Source organism: Gigantopelta aegis, chromosome 6 (genome assembly GCF_016097555.1).
Source record: "Gigantopelta aegis isolate Gae_Host chromosome 6, Gae_host_genome, whole genome shotgun sequence".
In the NCBI taxonomy this organism is placed as follows: domain Eukaryota; kingdom Metazoa; phylum Mollusca; class Gastropoda; order Neomphalida; family Peltospiridae; genus Gigantopelta; species Gigantopelta aegis.
This window is the reverse complement of record NC_054704.1, coordinates 86,856,162-86,877,346: the sequence shown is the minus strand read 5'-3', so window position 1 is coordinate 86,877,346 and position 21,185 is coordinate 86,856,162. Positions and strand designations below refer to the sequence as shown.

Here is a 21,185-nt window from a genome sequence, read left to right as displayed (position 1 = left end):
CTTGGTGGATCCTTTCAACTATTTGGGTTTTTTCTTGTTCCAACCAGTTCACCATGACTGGTATATCAAAGGCCGTGGTATGTGCTATCCTGTTTGTGGGATGGTGCATATAAAAGATCCCTTGCTGCATTAGAAAAAATGTAGCGGGTTTCCTCTGATGACTACAAGTCGGAATTACCATATGTTTGACATCCAACAGCCAATGATTAATTAATCAATGTTCTCTAGTGGTGTCGTTAAACAAAACAAACTTCTTATTTCAGGAAAATTACCAATTATCAAGAAAACTACCAATATTACAAACTAACCATAACCTCAATTTGTATTTCTTTTGTTATCAGTATGGATATTGTTATATGATATACTTTTCTGTGTGAAAAAAGAAAAATTAAAATCCACCAAAATGTGAAAGTGTACTCATTCATGTAAAATAATTCAAGCAATAATATAAAATGTGTATTTCATTTCCTGCCATCAGTCTTCTATTTATCTGGAATATGCAGCCTGGCCATTTTTCCATCCTGGCAATTACTGCTGATGTTTTGAAAAGGCAACTGGGACATGACGTGTTAACAAATCACAGCAGAGTGTCTCATTTATTTAATATTTGGCACAAGTATATCTCAACAGCCGGCCCGCTTCTGACAAGTCAATTAATAGCTGGTTTGCTTGCTGCACAGAACTAGAACGAGCATATCTATCTCTGAAATCTGGCATTAAGACGCAATTGAAAACAACATACTTCTACTACTGTCTGTTACTGCTTTTGCTACTTCTGTATATTATGTGGTTATCGATCACAGAAAAACATGAAATGCAATATGGAATATTTCGCCGTAACTGCCATAAAGTGATGAAACCAGAACGAAATTATCTAGGAGTGTTGGAAATCAGCGAACCGAAACTAAATTAGCTACTTTTTCTGATTGCCTATATGGCTAATGCATCTATACATTTCTTCATTTGTCATGTTAACTGTTATTGTAAACTGATGGCGAGTGTGTTCTGTATTGTGATTGGTTAATTACATTCTTTTTCCGGGATCAAATGAAAATAACACCCGAAAAGCTAATGACATCACTAAAAAGTGACGTCATTAGCATTTGGAAGAGGCTAAGTTGATGGTTCAAGGGTCTACAGTTAGATTGTAGCCAGGTATTTTTTTCATGCAATACCAAATATACAGTTTACAATGGACATAACCATATGGAGTTTTTAGATTTCCTGGTGTTATCGTCTATTTGATACCCGCAAATGTTTCATTTTTAACCTCAGGCTAAAAACTCCATATGGTTATCTCCTAAGTAGCAAGCATACAGTCTTTCAGTGAAATTATTTTGTTCATAATTATGATATATCAAACTGTTGTTACAAATATTAAAATTGGCTTTGTAAGTTAGGAGAGAGCCTTATAATTTGGATAATCAATGCCCAAATAATTTTGTATGTATAACACATACAATAACATGTTTTCAATCAATTAACATTAGCGAATCAAACAACGATAATGTTTGTGAATACTTCTAGGCTCCCTTAAACAATTAAGAACTCTGAACATGAAGTCACAAGCTTTGCCAGTGTTAATATTGATCTGCATGAAAAAGTTAAAAGTTTTGTTTAACAAACACCACTAGAACACATTTATTTCTTAATCATTGGCTATTGAATGCATGACGACAGCAGAGTAAAAAACATCAAAAATATTTTGGATCATGTGGCAAGACAAAAACTGAATACTTAATTGTAAGATAATGCACACCTGCAGCATACATCCATATTATGTTGTGAACAGACCTGCCAGTACACAGAGTTAATGACCATTAAATTACCATCAGATTACCACGATACATTCATTTGACACTGGCCAGACCACAGCGGCACCGCTTGCCAATATACCCAATATATCCTCCACGGCTGAAATAGCTTTCAATTACTGTAGTAATGAACGTTTGTGAACACTAGCTGCTCGGCCACAGGCTGTCCACCACATCTGGTTACACACGTCATGATCATTAATATATTGTGAGAATATCAGACGGTCTTGTACACCAACGTGATGAGTGTCACATCATAGCCCAACAAGTTCATTACTAGCACTTTAACCTAGTGTCCTGGTGACTTACAGATACTTATACAGCCTTGGCTTTGCTAAAACACATGACATACTAAATTAAAACAAAATATTTTTGTGCATGCATGTGAAGCAGTCACAGCCTTGTCAAACCATCTCTTCGACTTCCTTATGCAGTGATACCCTTTTGTCTTGCCTTTATGAAGTACAAAAGGCGAAATATAGGTATTATTTTACCAATGGTATCGACAGTATCACTTTTTGCATTAAAGTTCCATGTTTAGATCGGTTTCTCACAAACTATAAGTCCTAAGGCAATGAAACTTGGTTTATAGTTGCACCTATGGATTTTCTTCACCGTGCACTGAAGAAGATAATGGAAGGCAAGACATTTAATTCTGCGCAATCCTTGTTTTTCTTATTGTGGTATAGTTTTTGTTGTTCAGATATGGTAATTGTGAAATTTGGACTGAGGAAATATGCTGGCACCACATATGCTTTACTACGTGTTAATAGCAACAAAGGATATTTAAATGTTCTCTGCAATAGACAGGACTGTACATACCAAAACCTTTGATACACCAGACATGGGGCACTGGTTGGAACATTACAAAAAAAACCTGAGCTCCCTCAGGTAATCAATCCCACAACCCATTACAACCCATGTATAAGCACCAGCGGTCCAGATACCACTAAGTTACGTCATCTCATCCTTGACAGCAACAAACTAAAGCATTTTAAGTTTTTTCTTAATTCGATCCTGAAGATGTCTTTATCGACGATTAATCTGTTTTACATTGCTACAGGAGCTCAGCTTAAGATCTGTATCAGGAATGTATTTCAGCCCGAAGGAGGGCAAAATAATCATATTAAAGTCAGGCACAAATCTCTTAAATCACTCGAGCATGTCAGGCAATTTGGAGAAAAAAACGAGCCAAAGAGACCATCTTGGGCAAAAGGGACACCTTGAGCCTGTAACATAATTATCAGCCTGGTAGCACCGGTTGGGGATGAATGGGGATGAATGGCCATTGAAAAGGTCACTAGTCTGCAGTAATCACTGTACTTAACAAAGCCGGCGTATCAATCACGTCACTACATCATTCAATCTCAATCTTCATGTCATGTCTTTGGCTTCCTCTTTTTCTTCCTGGACTTCTATACACTGATACACCCTGACAAGTAATCAATAGGTTGCGTTTTACATCACAAAACCCTCAAATTTTAAAAAATAATTCTTAATAGATTGGCCATCATGCACAATCATAACGATTCTCTTTAATATTACTTATTTTTAATAGTAGCAGGCCCCTTTAAGTACAATTCTAGTTGAGCACCACAGACATTAATAAATGTAGCTTCCGTCTTATAAATAGGAAAGCTTTAAAATTCTAGAGTTATATGGTGAAAATGAAAGAACAGATCTGTCTCAGTAGAATAATAGGCTTTATATAATTAGACTGGTAAATACTGGGTTCACATCTCAATACTGCTTCCAATGTAACAAATAATATATTACATGTAGCATTAGGTTTAAGGCCACTATACAGAGGTCTTTCTTGTGAACCACTCAACAGAAATTAACAAAATAGATGTAAATGTTTATCAAATAAGAAATCCATCCTGGAAAGGATTCAAGAGTTAAAGAAGTTTGTTTTGTTTAGCACCACTACTAGAGCACATTGATTGACTATTGGGTGTCAAGCACTTGGTAATTTCCAGAGAAGGCATACATTTTCCCATAAGCAGCAAGCATTCTTTATATACACTTTCCCAGACATGGCTTCACATATCAAAGGCAATTAGAGAAATTTTAACTAAACCGTAACAAAGTTCTAGATGACCATGACCGTGTCCCAAGTTCACATCCACAGGCTGGGACATGCTAAACGAAAAAGAGAGATTACGTTAATGGATTCATGAGTAAAAGGCAAACTAAATCATGTTTCTTGTATTTCATATAGTTCTGCATATAAGCTGCAATTTTATCAAGTCAGTTAATAGCTCAAATCTTACAATTGTTACACAATGGTTTGGAAATGGTGCTAGCATAAATGAATCATAATACATGTACTATATAACTGGGTGCACTGCTAAAACCTACAAAGTTTTGACACTTTGTAATTATATAGTAATTTTATATTAGCAAACTAGAACAAGTTAATAAAATTTGTGTCTACATGTGTACTTTCCCCAAGACATTTAAATTATACATTTAACAGTTATTTATACTTTAGTATTGTTTCAAAATACTATTATATAACCATTTCCAAATTATTTCGTTGATGCACATGAACAAACTCAATATAAAAAAAATAAGTAAACAAATCAATGATTTAAAAAAGAAAGAAAGAAAAACACCAATTAAAAAAATTGTTAAACAGAACTACTTGTACCTGTGTGAATGACCAATAATTAACATGTACACAGAAAGGTCATGATGGGTTGTGCCTTGGGCTAACTTCCTGTTTCATTTAAGAGCCTCCTAATGGTGTGGACAAGGCAAATTACCGTCTTCAAGATGATTTAATGGCACATATGATGAGGTTAATTGAACAAAATACAAAAAGGGAATCTCTACGAATGAGATATGGGATGAAAATGGCTACAGAAAATTTCATAGTGCTTCGAGCCATTTGTGAAGATGTGTGACAGGCTGAATTGAGAAAATATCACTTTTGAGAATGAGAGGAGGGTGACATTAGCAGCTGCTGGAGCAAGCGAGGTCTTGCCAAAAGTAAACAATCGCAGGAATCTTGACACTCTTATATTGGAAAGCATTCACTACGGTGTCTGCCGATCAATAACATTTTCACTTTTCTATACCCATGTAGCAGAGTGGAAATTAGTTTTATTGACAAGCACGCACAAATAATACACTGCAACATCGGCTATAAAGTGGCACGAAGCGTCGAACAGACAGGCTGGGGAAAATTACAAGTATTTTTTGTAAAAGTAGAAGTTCGGAAGAGATTTACACATTTAGCTGGCATATTATCTAGTAACAGTCAATTTCGTTTAACTGACAATCGCTTACAAATGATGTATTGCAATATCTAACATGCTATCCAGTGATTTATGACATATGTCATCATTGCTTTTTAAATGTCAAATGAATTTGGTCTTGAACAGACTATACTAGTGCTAGTTTTGATTTAGTAAACTAGTCTGGAAGTGGCATTCCTCTGAGCAATTCAGGAAGGATGTATTGTCCAGTAAATGATCTCCTTGGGAGTGGCTGTCCTCCTTTAGATGTGGAATGAACTACACCTGACTCTGCATTGTGCAGTGATACGGTCTTGTTCATTCATACTGGTTTTGTCATTCAGATTAGATGTCTTGAAAGTGGTGGATCCTACAGGTACATGTAAGCTATGACAGAACCATCATCCTGGAAAGTGGTACTCTTCTTATAGATGAAACACCCGACTGAGATTCCATCAACACCTTTTGACTCTGTCTTGTGCAGTGATAAAGTTTTAAAAGTGTTAATGGTTTTTGTTATTCTGGTTTTGCAAGAATTCACGTATATAAACAAATAATGTAAAGAATATAAAGAATGAATAATTGAAATAATTATAATGCAAAACAAGAACACTAAACATGACTGTCATGGAAAATAAAAAAAATTAATATTTTTGGGGTGATCTAAAATGTCAGCCATACACCCAACACAGACACTTGTATTTGGGAGTATATTTTTAATAAACATATATTTTACACATCCTCCAAATTTTTATAGTTAAAAAAAATGCAAAACCAAATTTTTATTTTTAATTGCTATGATAGTATACACTTAGACCCTAGAGTAAGAACAACTGGTTAATATTCAGTAATTATAAACAAAATTATATTAATTGCCTGCATTAGATACATTCTAAGTAGAATATAGAGAGTAGGAGGTACAAGTGTAATATTGATTCAACAACTACTAGTAACATTGTCTGAAGAATATGTCATGCACTGATTGCAGTCAGTTATTTCTTCTCAGTTAAAAGCTTCAAGCTATAGTCTCTAAAATGTCATTCCACAGAGACGTGAAAATAATAGCAAATAGCAGCCTCTGATAACTAACCCGAGAGCAGTATTATTAATACTGTACCTTCCTCTATTTAACATTTCCTGTCCCAACCAGTGCCCTCAAACTGGTAGATGTGTCATATGCCATCTTGTCCGTGGAAGGGTGTTTATAAAATATCCCTTACTATTAATGGAAATATGTGGCAGGTTTCCCTCTAAGAATCGAAAGTTTGACATCCAATTGCTAGTGGTGTCATAATACAAAATAAACCTAAATGTTAACTTCATAATAAAGCAAAGTTAAAACCAGACAAAAAATGTTTTGCCAAGTTGTAGGCAAATATCAGGAGACGACATTACATGTTTTTTAATTTCCAATGAAGAGTAATTTAATTTTATTTAAAAAATTAGGAAAGTAAACTGCTTTTGGGGTAAAAGGAAAAAGGACCAAGAGTTAACGCTCTTGAATAGCGACATAGTTCATAAGATTTTCTTTTAAATAGTGATGTAATTTGTTTGATTTGTGTATAGTGTACGTACTGAAGACATAAAATGACGTCACGTGCATGTACAGACATCCTTGTTTTTAGATAAAGTTTGGAACATTCAGCCTAGATATTTTGTAAGACACTTTGTCATGCTTATGTGAAAGTAAAAGTATGAACAACACTTTTTACTTGTTATTGGGAATACAATAGAAAATGAAATGGTTTATTTAACGACACAACACATTTTATTTACAGTTATATGGCGTCGGACATATGTTTAAGGACAACACAGATATTGCGGGAGAAAACTTGCTGTCGCCACTTCATGAGCTACTCTTTTCAATTAGCAGCAAGGGATCTTTTATATGTACCATCCCATTGACAGGATAGTACATACCACGGCCTTTGATGTACCAGTCGTGATGTACTGGCTGGAGCGAGAAATAGCCCAATGGGCCCATTGACAGGGATTGATCTCAAACTGTCCGTGCATCAAGCGAGCGCTTTACCACTGAGCTACGTCTCACCCCTGGGAATACAAAGTATTCAATAAAATAGATTTAAAACACACAGCTCATAGTTAATAATGTTCTTATATAAAGTTAACCTTTAAAAAGTTAATTTAACATGTACTATGCTGTAAACTTTGACTAAAAAGAACTTTCATAGAACTTCAACAGCAGGAAGTAGCTCATGCTTGTCATGTGACTTGTTTGTGCACTGGGGTGGGGAGGGCGTCTCCAAGTATTCAGTAATTATACTTTGCCGGTGTATGGTCTATAATGTTACAGAGTGGAGGGGGTGATAAACAGTACCGTAAGATGGACAGCTCACCAACTAGATGGTCACACACAATTTTACCGAAATATATGTTTAGACATAATTTTACCCAAATACAGTGAAACACCTCTAAACCGGATACCCTCGGGACCAAGTAAAACATCCAATGTTAAAGGTGGGGACAATTAAGGCATTTGGCCTGGTATGCATATTCAACGATATATAATGCACATTATTGCTTAATATCAACAAGTATAATCATATAGTTAATTAATAAAACGGTTAAATGTGACGGCTATTATATATAACAGGCGCAGCCATTTTGTACCATCCCAGTGAATACGCCTTCTGGCGAGCTGGTGGTTACGTAATACCTAACGTGTCATGTCAGGAATTAGTCTTCGAACTGAAGAAACAAAACATACCTGATTTTTACAGATGTATCGCAATGTTCTGTAATATAATAGCCATCCTAGTAAGCCAGCATCAATTATATAATATATTATTATTTTTCAATACAAAATAAACCACCATTGTCAAAGTGTTGAAATAACTATTATGTTTCGTACATAAATTAACCTACGTACTGAAACAATAATCGGGAGTGTTTTCTTGGTTAATTGGTCTTTTCTTTCTGTGGCCTTTCTGTGGTTCCTGATTGGCATGTGTATATTCAGACAGTCCCCAGACACTGCGTCTAGACACACTAAAAAGATGTGCCTTTTTTATGAAGATCACAAGTTATTGTGTGATAACAGCACGGATACACCTCAAATCGTAATGGACATTACCAACCGCCCTGTTTTATTACTGTAAGTAATTCTGTAAAACCCTTGATTAAGTAGACTTTCCCATCTAAAATAAAAAAACTGACCAATTACGTCGTCCCAAAGAAAAGAAAAGTATCACTTGGGTATCGTGAGTGGTAGTTTCTGCTCGAACTTGCCCTACCAATAGACCTAATAGTATGCATTTTTTCTTTGGATTTTTTTAAAAAGAAAAATACTATAACTCCATTTTGTTCTACTGATGTAACCTGAAATATATTTAAATAGTTTATTATACTATCAAGTCATTTATGTTGTTTTACAAGTCAGGTTGATGAAAGTGAAGCGCCTTGTCATAAATTAGAGCGTTTTTTTACACTGTGCACAGAGAAGATGGACGGAGCTGACGTCACTTCGCCCCAAGCTATACCACCGGACGTCACACAAAAAAAATAAAATGGCTGCCCCCAGTTAGCAGGAATAATCATGGTTTTTCATTAACTCTAAAATTACGCATTTTTCATTTATTAAAATGTCAGTATGTGTTGGTGGTCCGGGTATGCATCTTTCCAACACATAAGGCTCTTATTTGAGTTGACCCTACCTTTAAGAGGTATTCAGTTTATAGAGGTTCTTTTCTGTACAGATATTTAAAGGGGCCCGCAAAAAACGTCCGGTTTTGAGGGAATTCCGGTTTACAGAGGGTCCAGTTTTTTTCTCAAATCTGGACCCTCTGTAAGCCAGAATTCCTTAAAAACAGGACATAATTTTACCCAAATACACAAAGTATATAGAAATTTAATTTGATCAAAAAAGTACTTCGTTTTCAACCATGTAGTTATGAATATTTCTGACTTGGTGATAAAAATTACATATTAATTACATTTTCTTGATAGAATACCAGTGTCTGCATATCCAATGTGTTTGTGGCCATGTATTAATGTTTGTACCAGTTATTTATTAATTTACTTTATAATATATATTTTTTCGATATATACAAAATTACTGGAAGATAAAATCTGGTCTGAGCTACAGTATTACAAACATTACGATGACAACACACACCTTTTTTATACAGACACCGATATTCAAAACTCTCATTCCAGCCAGTGCACCACGACTGGTATATCAAAGGCCATCGTATGGTGTATACAAAAGAACCCTTGCTGCTAATCGAAAAGAGTAGCCCATGAAGTGGCGACAGTGGGTTTCCTTTATCAATATCTGTGTGGTCCTTAAAATGTGTTGAGTGCATCATTAAATAAAACATTTCTGTCTTTTTTTTTGGGATGTTAAAAACAACAAAATGCCATTGATATGTGATTTTGGTCGTACAAAATGCTCTGTATGTTGTAAACATCATACAATGGCAGTCCTTTTAAAGCATGACTATGTAGTCATTAGTAAAATAAATTTTTTAAAAATATTTTTTTGCTAATGCCGTCTTCGTAAAATGTTTGTTAAGAGTTTGTGGTAGCCATCATTAGCTGAAAAGGATTGCACTCCAAGTTTTTATATATTGTCATGTAAAATCAATGAGGATATAATTATAGAATTTTCTACATCCCACAAAAGTGATGTAATGATGTTTAGTATTCCAAGTGAATTTTGATTTTTCAATGATCACTTATAATTCACCATTAGACAAACATGAACCTCATAATCCACAAAAATATATCTTTAATTCAAAGCAATTTTATAATTGCAATTAATTTTTGCACATGTATATGAAAACATACGTATAGTCAAACTTCATTATCTCCATGATAAAGTTACTAAATCAAAAAGTGTTGGACATATTGGTGGTACAAAATAAAACAAAGCCTGTTTGAGAATTATAAATATACATGTATATGTAGTTACACAAGCATTAATTATCTTGTGAAAAATAGGCTTCTTAAATTCAGCACAATGTCTTTTAGCAAAAATATTACAAATGTGGACATATATTAGAGGTTATTCTGGGATAAAACAATTGATAACTGTTTTAAACATAATAAAATAAAATTGTCAATCAGTCCCACGTGATGTCATCACTATGGGGGGGGGGGGGAGATAGGAATACAAATAAAATTATAAAATCATTTAAAACGTGATATTTGCCAAATAGTATTTTAAAAACAAAATCTGGGTATTTATTCCATTTTGCACATACTTTTTGCAATTTTCAAAAGCAATGCCATTGCTTTTAAACATCATGTTTAAAATTAATAATAACAAGAGTACCGTTGAGGTACATGATACGCCCAGCAAAGTAGGTTGTGGTGACCTAGTTATGGTACGCAACACACCACCATCCCAAGTTATACTTGCATGTAATATGTTTGATGATCCTACATGCATATATGAATTGATAAGGAAGATATGGTCCAGACAAGGGTTCCTTTAATGTGCAGTAATGTGTGAAAAGTAGGTCGGGGTGACCTAGTTATGGTATGTGAAACACCACCATCCCAAGTTTTACTTGCATGCAGGGTTTGATGATCCTATATGAATTGATAAGGAAGAAATAGCCTGGACAAAGATTTCCTTTTAATGTACAGTAAGGCATGAAAAGAAGGTTGTGGTGACCTAGTTATGGTATGTGACACATACACCACCATCCCAAGTGGTACTTCCATGTCAGGTTTGACGGTCCTATATGAATAAATAACACAGATATGCTCCAGAAACGAAAAGGTTATGAATGGACGTACAGACAGACATCACCATACCATATTACGACACGTCAAAGACCGGTATATAAAAATAATGGTAATGGTTATGACAAAGTACAAGGATAAAAGATAAATAAATGGTACAGGTACCTATTTCACAAAACATCATAAGTTTACGTCTGCAACTAGCAGTGATACAGGGCATACATTTACAAGTGTTTGACATCTATTTCATGAAGAAATTTACATTATTACAGAAGATGAACCATTTTAAAGACAAAATATGTATACTTTCGACTATATATTTGTTGTACTATATTATTATAAACATTGTGGTTTAGTCGTAGATTTACATTTACATGCAAAACTATGCTTACGATGTTTTGTGAAATTGGGACATGGACAGTAGTAATTAGTAAGAAAACTATTGAACCTTTTTTCATATCTGTAAAGTAATATAATGGCAATTAATCCATGTTTATACTGCTTGAATGACTGCTCATATAACAATATATTATTTTACAATATAAAAAATATAGTATCAAATAACTAACTTCTGTTAATGATTTTGACATTATCACATATCTTTTTTAATAATTAAAAATAAAATGGAGAAAATGTGTTTTCATTTGCTGATGAAATAATTGTTCTGTCATTTTCCTCATGCAGGGCTCGAAACAGCCTGTGGCCAGATTGCCATATGTAACCAATGTCCCATTTTGGCGACTTGAATATTAAAAAATAATGGCATTAGTCACCCAAATAATATTATTTGGGCGATTTTCTTTATAGAGCTATAACATATGAGCCACTATTATTATTTGTATTGCATATATTAATTCCACATTAAAATCATGCTTGTGGTTTCCTTACCATAATTTGCCAACATCCATTATTATTTTTTGGACCATCATAATTTTTGGGCAAGTTTCAAGCCCTGCTCAGGTGAAAGACTTTTTTTTTTAATAAGAACAACCATGCTACATTGTATATATAATAAATAGTAATAACAATTAAAAAAGGGAGATTTTCAAATTTGCCATAATTTGGCATGTTCCAATAACCTAGGTTAATAAATATGATCATGTTCTTATGCAAATGTATGAATTATGTTTGTCTAAATTGTTCCAATTTCACTTCAAAGGTATATGCATATCAACCTATTTACATACATGTATGTATACAGTGGCTATTAGTATAAACACCTGATTTATTAATCATTGACTATTGGATGTCAAACATTTGGTAATTTGACAGTCAAAGAGATCGAGGAAACCTCTTACATTTTCCCATAATTAGTAGCAAAGGATCTTTTATATACATCATCTCACACAGGATAGCACATACCACTGCTTTTTATATACCAGTTGCGGTGCACTGAATGTAGATCTATCAATTCCAAATCAATTGAGCACCAAGAAAGTGCTTTACCACTGGGCTATGTCCCACCCATATTTTCAATAATTTAAATAAAATTTCAATTGATGCATTTATAAATGTTATACTAGTAGACTAACTTCATAACCTGTTGAGACCGGCCTCGGTGGCGTCGTGGCAGGCCATCGGTCTACAGGCTGGTAGGTACTGGGTTCGGATCCCAGTCGAGGCATGGAATTTTTAATCCAGATACCGACTCCAAACCCTGAGTGAGTGCTCCGCAAGGCTCAATGGGTAGGTGTAAACCACTTGCACCGACCAGTGATCCATAACTGGTTCAACAAAGGCTATGGTTTGTGCTATCCTGCCTGTGGGAAGCGCAAATAAAAGATCCCTTGCTGCCTGTCATAAAAGAGTAGCCTATGTGGTGACAGCGGGTTTCCTCTAAAAAAAATCTGTGTGGTCCTTAACCATATGTCTGACGCCATATAACCGTAAATAAAATGTGTTGAGTGCGTCGTTAAATAAAACACTTCTTCTTCATAACCTGTTGGGACTTTTCTCTCTTTTTAAAAAAACTTATTTATTTATTTAATTAGTTAATCATTGATTTATTGATTGACTGATTGACTGATTAACTGATTGGTTGATTTTTGACTGACTGACTAACTGATTGATTGAATGAATTTATAGATAATGTATGTGTTAAAGAATTCATACTTTTTATAAACATACACATGTACATCTGTATGTACAATTTCATCAACTAATTAGATGCAATTGAGAGAAATCATTTACAAGTTTAAATGTAAAACAAATTACATACATACAATATATATAAACATTCATATACAATGTTTATTTCACATGAAAAAGGCAATATATTATTATAAATACACAAAAACAATTTCTTAAATTATTAACAAACTGCAAAAATAATTTACTGTTCATTGAATAATACCATTAACCAGTCTCATTAAAAGAACTTAAAGAAATCAACTGAACATCTAAGAACAAGTAAAGTTTATAAAATACAAACCAAAAGAAACCAACTGCTTACCACAGATCATTCCTTCCAACTAAAGTGTTTTTTGTGGGACTGCAGATGGAATAAAATTCCCTTGAGAAAGAAACGACTTTGAATTACGCCGTTACGGCCCACTATTACCACTATCAGCCGAAATGAGATGGCTTGTCCCTTCTATCTCACCGCTCACAGAGTCCCCTGCTAATTTAGGCATCGCAGTCACACGCTGCTATAAGAGGCTGCATTTCAAAATTAACTCTCCGGCGAAGCCGATAAGAACGCTGCCTGTACAAGATTTGTAGCAATTTTCACCTCCCAAACAAATCTAAATTGCCTCCTACTTCACAGGAACAGAACGCAAAATATAAAACCTTAAAAAAAAAATCTAGAGCTAAATCAGTTAGTGATGCATAAAAGTGCAGTGCATATTGAAACATGCTCCCATGCTATTGATCCCAGCTAGAAAGTACCATAAAACTCGAAGCCCACAGATCTAGCAGGTTCTACCTGTTACTGTTAATGGGTTTCCAGTTCAAAGTTATTTTTCTTCCAACTTGCAAACTGCTGGGTTTCAAGCCTGCTGCTTGAGAATGTTAAATTAACAGTGGTCGTGAACGCAGAAAACAATAATGGGCAAATGTCATGCAGAACTAAAACTGTTCAACGAGTATTAATTTGTAAAACACTCTCTATTTAATGAGTCTACCATAACTATGTAACAAAAGCTCATTTGTATAATAATAATTATTATGTGATGCTTTATTTTTTAAACAGAAATAAAAGACTGAGACACTGATGCTCAGTATTTTCACTTTGCCAAAAGTAAAATGTTTGTGATATGTTAAAATTGGTTTATCCATTATTGGTAGGAAATAAATAGTATATAACATACTATTTCTTTGATACTCACAAAAAATACATATAGGTAGAACCTTTTTAGTCAGCTTGAAATACAAATATTTTTTTAACTATATTATGTCAATTAACAAAGTACATATTGCTGCATTCAATGTTGATGCATAAATTTGTTGCATAATAAGTGATTAAATCACACCTACTGAAAAAGAATTTGGCATTAGAGATAACCTTTCAAATGATACCAAACTTCTATCACATGAATAAGATTCTAAAATAGACCTACAAAATAAAGAAATTGCCCATGACCATCCATCAAAAACCCAGTTCTTCTGTGTCTAGCAAATATAATCTTATTTTTCATAATTGACACAAACCCTGATATCAGGTAATACCTAACTAAATCTACCTTTTTAAACATATATATATAGTTGGGTCTTTCTTCTTTTTTTAAATTATACACACAATTCAAAGTCACAGTGAATTTTGCATACTATAAGTGGCACAAAATAATTTAGTACATTAAAATCACTAAAAATATATACATGTTTATCTGCAAAAATATGTTTATGTATGTATGTGTATAAGTGTGTATGTATATATATATATATATATATATATATACATGTATATGGATATGGATATGTATGTACATGAGTATGTTACAAACACTGTGTAAGTCAATGATTCAAAGCTCCCCATCCTTGACATATAAAAAGATATGCACATTTTTTAAATCTTGTAAATGTCATCGGACACCCTGTTTTCATGCAAGATTAAATGCAGAAAATATACTTTACCCAGTATTCTTTTTAAAAAAATATTGAGTGGTTTGGAATTCAAAGAGACTTGCCAAATATATGTTATCATTCTCACCACCATGAATCAATTTGGGGTTATTGTTTATTTATGTGTTTGGTATTACAACACCACTAGAGCATCACTGATTTATTAATTATAGACTGTTGGATGACAAACATGTAGTCTTCAGAGGAAACATGCTACATTTTTTTCATTAGCAGAAAGGAATCTTTAATAATATGCACAGGACAGCTATTACCACAGCCTTTGACATACCAGTCATCAATTTGGGATTAAGCAACCATGCCTAGAAGAAAAAGAAGACTAAAGAAGACAAACATTGTCAAACCTTTTTCATTATTTCAGGTAAAAATTATTATTATTATTATCAGCTATTTAAATGTCAGCTGCGTTCAACCAGACCGAGCGGAAAAACATCCGCTAGACTGGTTTGTGCGCTTCACAACAAACCAAATGGCCACGTTGAGAACCAGTCAAATAGTTCACGAACGTTAGACAAACGTTTGCTGGCTGAACTTGGGGCTGTTGTTATCGATATTCTTCATGACAAATTTTGAAATTAAAAAAAAAAATCTGTCCCATCATTCTATAAAAAATGTTTTTTTGCTATTAATTTCAGTTTTGTTTGACGTAACAAGAAAAGCAAACGTGTATTGGAAATAACAAAACAATACTAATTTTGTGTGCAATTTACAAATCAATCGGCTTAGAAATGAATAACTTGTAGTAAATTTCATAGTAATAAAAAAGGCGTTCCCTGTGGGACAGACTTATAGCTTTAATGTTTATTAGCCTATTGAACGGACCCATGCTAAAATCACACAAATTCATTTATTCCCAATTAACTGAAACACTGAAATAAATGTGAACTGTTTAATGTTTGTGGTTATTCTTGAATATTCCGTTTATTTAATTATTATCCATGCTATACATCACTGGTCACCAATTACCGTGGTACCTAATAAGAGCATGTGTTAATGATTCCAATTTCAAACAAATTAGTTATGTTCATATCCATTGAACGTCCAGGCATGTCTAGTCTGGGTCCAGTCTCTAACAACGCTGTTGCCCCCCCCCCCCCCCCCCCAACCTCCATTTAACACACACACACACACACATTAAAAATAATCCATAAATGCTGAAAACGTACTTAAGAAAATAGACCATGGTGTCCTCCGACAATATTTACGTTTTTGTGCAAACCTTGAAATAAAACATTTTGGTGTACCTGACACAATGTCCTGCACCAATCAATTTGTGCCTGACATAAAAGAAATTGTACCTGTCACAAAACATTGTAAATAAAAATGAAATAAATTATGTTTTATGTTGTTTAATAATTGATATATTTAATTACTAAATAACCAATGCAGCAATTAAGGCAATAGTCACCAAATTTTGACATTTATTATTGTTACGTACTTACTAGTCTATGGTGCATTAATATATTTCCTCTGGTAAAGCTGTATCCTAACCAGCAGTGAGCTACATGAGCGATTATTTTAGAAATCATGGATTTCAATTCCCGTATCCTAAACGTACTCGTGCGGCGCGACATTTATATAAATGTCGCGTCGCGTCGCACGCGTAGTTAGGATGTGGCAATGGAAATCCATGATTTCTAAAATAATCGCCCGCGGCCGGTTAGGATAGGGCTTAAGAAACCCATGAAACTGTCGTCACTATCACTTTGTGTTGAACTTTCAGATTCACGATGATCTGACTCAGACTCATCCATTTTTTTCAATGTCATCAGTGTCTTGTTTGTGGTAATATTCTATATTTTTGGTTGCCGGGTGATCTTTAGCATTTGACACACGCAGATTTGTGGAATCTTTGATCCATGTGTCAGAAAAATCGTGATTATACTGCATTTCGTTTTGAAATATTTTGCAGAGCGAGCACGTCAAAAGTGTAACCTCGCCTTTGGTGTTTTCTTCAAACTGTAGCCACAAAGAGGCATTTGTTTTAACAAAATCCTCCTTTTGACATTTTAGTTCAGTGCTAGATTTTCAGATACTACTCTGCGGGATATTCGTTTGGGAATTTTTGGGGGATGATTTAATTGGCGACTGCCTGCCGCGGATACTGGTAACAGGGACAGTTGATTTGTCATTATAGGTACCTGTCTGTTCTTTTACAGCAAAGACTGAAGTTATTTTGTTCAACATCCTTTAATTGTTAACCACGAGGCAATTTGAATTGCAAATTTTAAACGAAAACACCACAGAAGTATACGCTAAGTACGAAAGGTCAATTACTAATATGTGTGACATCACTTTTTACAATGTAAGTTCCCGCAAAATCGAGACTATAAACAATCTTACTAAACAGGTACGCAGACTGTAGATGAACTTCGTGTTGGACTGCTAAGTGCCCCGCGAACCGATTCGAATCCCACTGGTAGGCCTACACATTTCTGTTTTTTCATTCGTAATCAATTTTTTTTTTTAAATTGGTGAATTAAGTGTATTCGACTCCAAAACAGCCGGTTTATACTATAACGCGAGCTTCGGACATGGTGACCGGCGCAATCAACATTGTTACTGACAAGTTACAAATTTGTGCCGGACAATGACCGTGACCGGCCACTTATTTCAAGGCTTGTTGTGGATACGGTCACATGACAGAATGGGATTTCCCTCCACATTTTTTATTCTATAAATAAATGGGTCATTTGGTTAATCTTGTTATTACAATTATGTTTGTTGGAGAAAAAGTTGAAATTAGGGTGAATTTTTTTTATTATTGTTAAATATAGAATTTACAACAAAAATAATATAAAGATTAAATTTTTAAAAACCTACCGGTACTAGTAAATGATTTGGTTTGAACATTTATTTATTTAATTATTTGTATTTCAAATAATTTAACACTGAACATTTCATCCCTTTTCCTAAAGCTTTGATTGTATTGTTCTGAAACGTAATACACATATTCTCTTGGTAGTCTCCACAAAATAATAAAGATGTCTAAACGTGTAAAAACTTGAGGGTTTTGGGGTTTTTTTTTTAATTAATGAGATTGTAAAATTGAAATAGAAATCTTGATTAGTTAATTCTGAAACTTAGTACCTGTATTCTACAGTGATTCTCTGGAGATACATGTACCTTCACAAACTAATAGATAAAATTAACATATCTACTTTTATTATAGATTATTTTATTTTATTTCTTTAATGTTAAGACTTTAACATAATTGTCCAGCCATTCAAATATGTTCTTTCAGTCATACTCCATCTGCTCAGATGGTCCGAAACCAGTGGACTTTGATCCATTACCTGCTGTAATGAGATGGAACAGCAGCAGTGTTTGTTCAAGGAGACCAGATACGTCATAATCTCTCTCCACCAAAGTTGTCTTTAAGGACACCACAGAAAAAATTAATTACTGTTTTGTTTAATGACACCAGTACAATACTTTGATTTATTGATGAATGACCAATTTAACAGAATTACAGATGCAAGTTTTTTTCTGGTTAAATTGACTTCCTAAAAAAGAATGCCTTGGTGCCCTTTGAAAATGTATGAACGTAGCCTTTGTGCCTTTTAGGTTAGCCTTGGTGCCCTTCATTTCCTAGATTTTTAAAGGCTATTATAGCCTGCCCTTTTAACACCGAATTTCGAGGCCTGCTATGGTACGATATAATCAAATCAGATACGAAATGACTATGCTTAGAAATGACCATGGTACAATTTGACAAGCAACCATATGTAAATAGACGTGGTCAGTTTTCGGAAAATAGCCTAGTTCACGATCCTACAGTGACCCACGATATTGCATGATGGTAGGGTATACGATTTGTTAGAAATACACCAGTTAGCAATTTGTGAAATAAATATACATCAGCCCATCATTCAATAAAGTTTGACAGTGTCAGTTGATCGGTAACCAGTCAATTTGTACCATAGTCATTTCGTACCTAAGTCATTTCGTACCCTGGTCATTTCGTACCATAGTTATTTGGTCATTTTGTACCATAGTCATTTCGTACCATGGTTATTTCGTACCATGTCTATTTGGTCATTTCGTACCTCAATCATTTATTGTGCAACTTAGTTGACTGATAGATAGTAAAATGTCGAATTACTAATTTAAAAAAATAAACATTAGGCTCATATGAAATGATCGTCAGTGGCAATATACATATGTTCATTTAAACCGTTGCTCACTTTACAAGGTATGTTTACATGTCAACGTTTATTCGTCAACAATAAAAATAAGAAGTGATATACCGTGAAAAAAATAAGATACCGAGTATGAAACCACTATGGTACGAAATGATCAAACATTATGGTACGAGATGGTAAAAAGTAGGTACGAAATGGCTATGGTATGAAATGACCAAAGCACTATGGTACGAAACGACTATGGTACGAACTGACCATAAACTATGGTACGAAATGACTAGTAACCAGTTGATCTGATCACTTTTCTTGATCCAGTAGCAACAGTGAGGGTTTATTTATGTGTGTGTGTGTGTGTGTGTGTGTGTGTGTGTGTGTGTGTGAGCGCGCGCCTCACCCTGACAAACATTTTGACACCTTCCTACGCCACTGCCATCAAAACTACTAACGTTATACGATATTAGTACTATTACGAAATCACAGCATGGCCTAAATATTTGCAACGTATGTGTAACGTAAGTCAAGAAGACAATTACAGTACAGGAAACAAATAAGTACACTGGACAGCGCCATATCAACATGTTTTACAACAACGATCACCAATAATATAACTTTAGTGTAGGATACTCACTTTGTATTTAAAAACAACAACGGTCTCACAGACGACGCCATGATGAATATTGAGATAACTCGTAAAACTTTAGTTTTATAATCGACATGAGTTATTGCTCTTTGACAGAAACGTGGAATGATGAGGAAGCCGTTTATGCCGCTTGAAGTTTTTATTTCTTTTTAATATAAAGTGACACTAACTGGCTTCCGTACGGTCTTGTCTCAAAGTATGCATATGCAGACTATTGTGCTGTGTGCTTAACTAGAGTTTGATACAACTGGTATTAAATATTAATTGAATCTATATCGGTCCAAGTCTCATCAATATCGTTAACGACGTTATGGGAGTGGGATATTGGTCTATCAAGGTCATGGCATATACAGAAAATAACACATGAGTGGCCGTTAGATACCATTTATCTAATGAGCTGTTTTAAAATGTATCTAACGACCGAGTTGTGAGATAAATGGCATCTAACAGACACGAATGTATTATTAATTTCTTGCATGTCCTCAAAAACCAGGTTTTAAGCAAATTTTAACATCTTTTTCAACTAAAAGATATTTGACAACACTTTACACTTGTAGCCGACTTATGTGTCACAGACACATGATTGGCAGGTTAACTATACGTCATCACCTAGGAGCAGCATGTGTAAACAGGGCATATGTTATCATAAATAACACATGGTGTTCTCCCCAACGTGTGTAAGAAATACAGAATATTACACGAGTGGCCATTAGATACCATTTATCTTACGAGTTGTTTTAAAATGTATCTAACAAGTGAAAGTGAGTTTTATACATTTTTAAACAAGTTGTAAGATACACATGTAAATGGCATCTAATGGAACACAAATATATTATTCTATTTCTTACATATCCTAAAAAATCAGGTTTTAAGCTAATTTTAACATCTTTTTCGACTAAAAGTTATTTACAGCCCTTGCACTTATTCCTCACAGACAAATGATTGTCAGGTTAACTATACGTCACAGTGTAATAGATTTCGACTCCTGTTTTTTTCATTGGATGGTATCACACTGGTGACCTGGTCATCACCTAGGAGCAGCCAGTTGTATGTCTTGAAATTGTTAACAAACATACACGTGTTAACAAGTATGTGTTACAAAAAATAACGAATGATGTTCTTACCAACGGTTGTGTAAGATTTACAGAACAATTTTAACTCATTTGTTTCATAAACATGAAATGTTACATTGTCCTAAGCAGCAGCTTTAGTAGCATAGAAAAATAATTATTTTCTAATGCAACCACATATTATTTTGTACTGTAAACATTTGGCTGTAAAAAGAACGCTGTTATGCCATGATGTCACTTACATTATGTCATGTAATGCGTGTAAGATTATATAACGTAATGACTGATGCCTCGTGAATGAATGTTGTAAAACTCACCAAAAGCTCGGATTTACAAGTCATTCACTCGGGCCAGATAATTAATAATTCCTTGTAGCTCATTAGTTATTTTCTAAATACTGTTGTCCTGTCTGTGGGAATGTACATGTTGCTTATCAACCACTGTGTCTTGTAGTTCTGTTGTTTGGCTAGTGGTATTAGGTG

The 21,185-nt window shown here is 34.2% G+C and overlaps 1 protein-coding gene across 2 annotated transcripts in view; it reads right to left on the bottom strand.

The window, feature by feature from the left end:
• Positions 1 to 20,542, bottom strand: part of LOC121375068 (zinc finger CCHC domain-containing protein 10-like) — a 41,222-nt gene extending 20,680 nt beyond the window's left edge. Inside the window, exon 1 of one of the 2 annotated variants that reach the window (XM_041502292.1) lies at positions 19,622 to 20,542. In XM_041502292.1, the coding sequence (XP_041358226.1) occupies positions 19,622 to 19,662 (41 nt within the window). In that variant the 5' untranslated portion in view covers positions 19,663 to 20,542. Of the gene's footprint in view, positions 1 to 13,220; positions 14,468 to 19,621 lie in introns of those variants that run through there. The other variant, XM_041502293.1, reaches the window with a different exon arrangement.
• Positions 20,543 to 21,185: the final 643 nt, after the last annotated feature.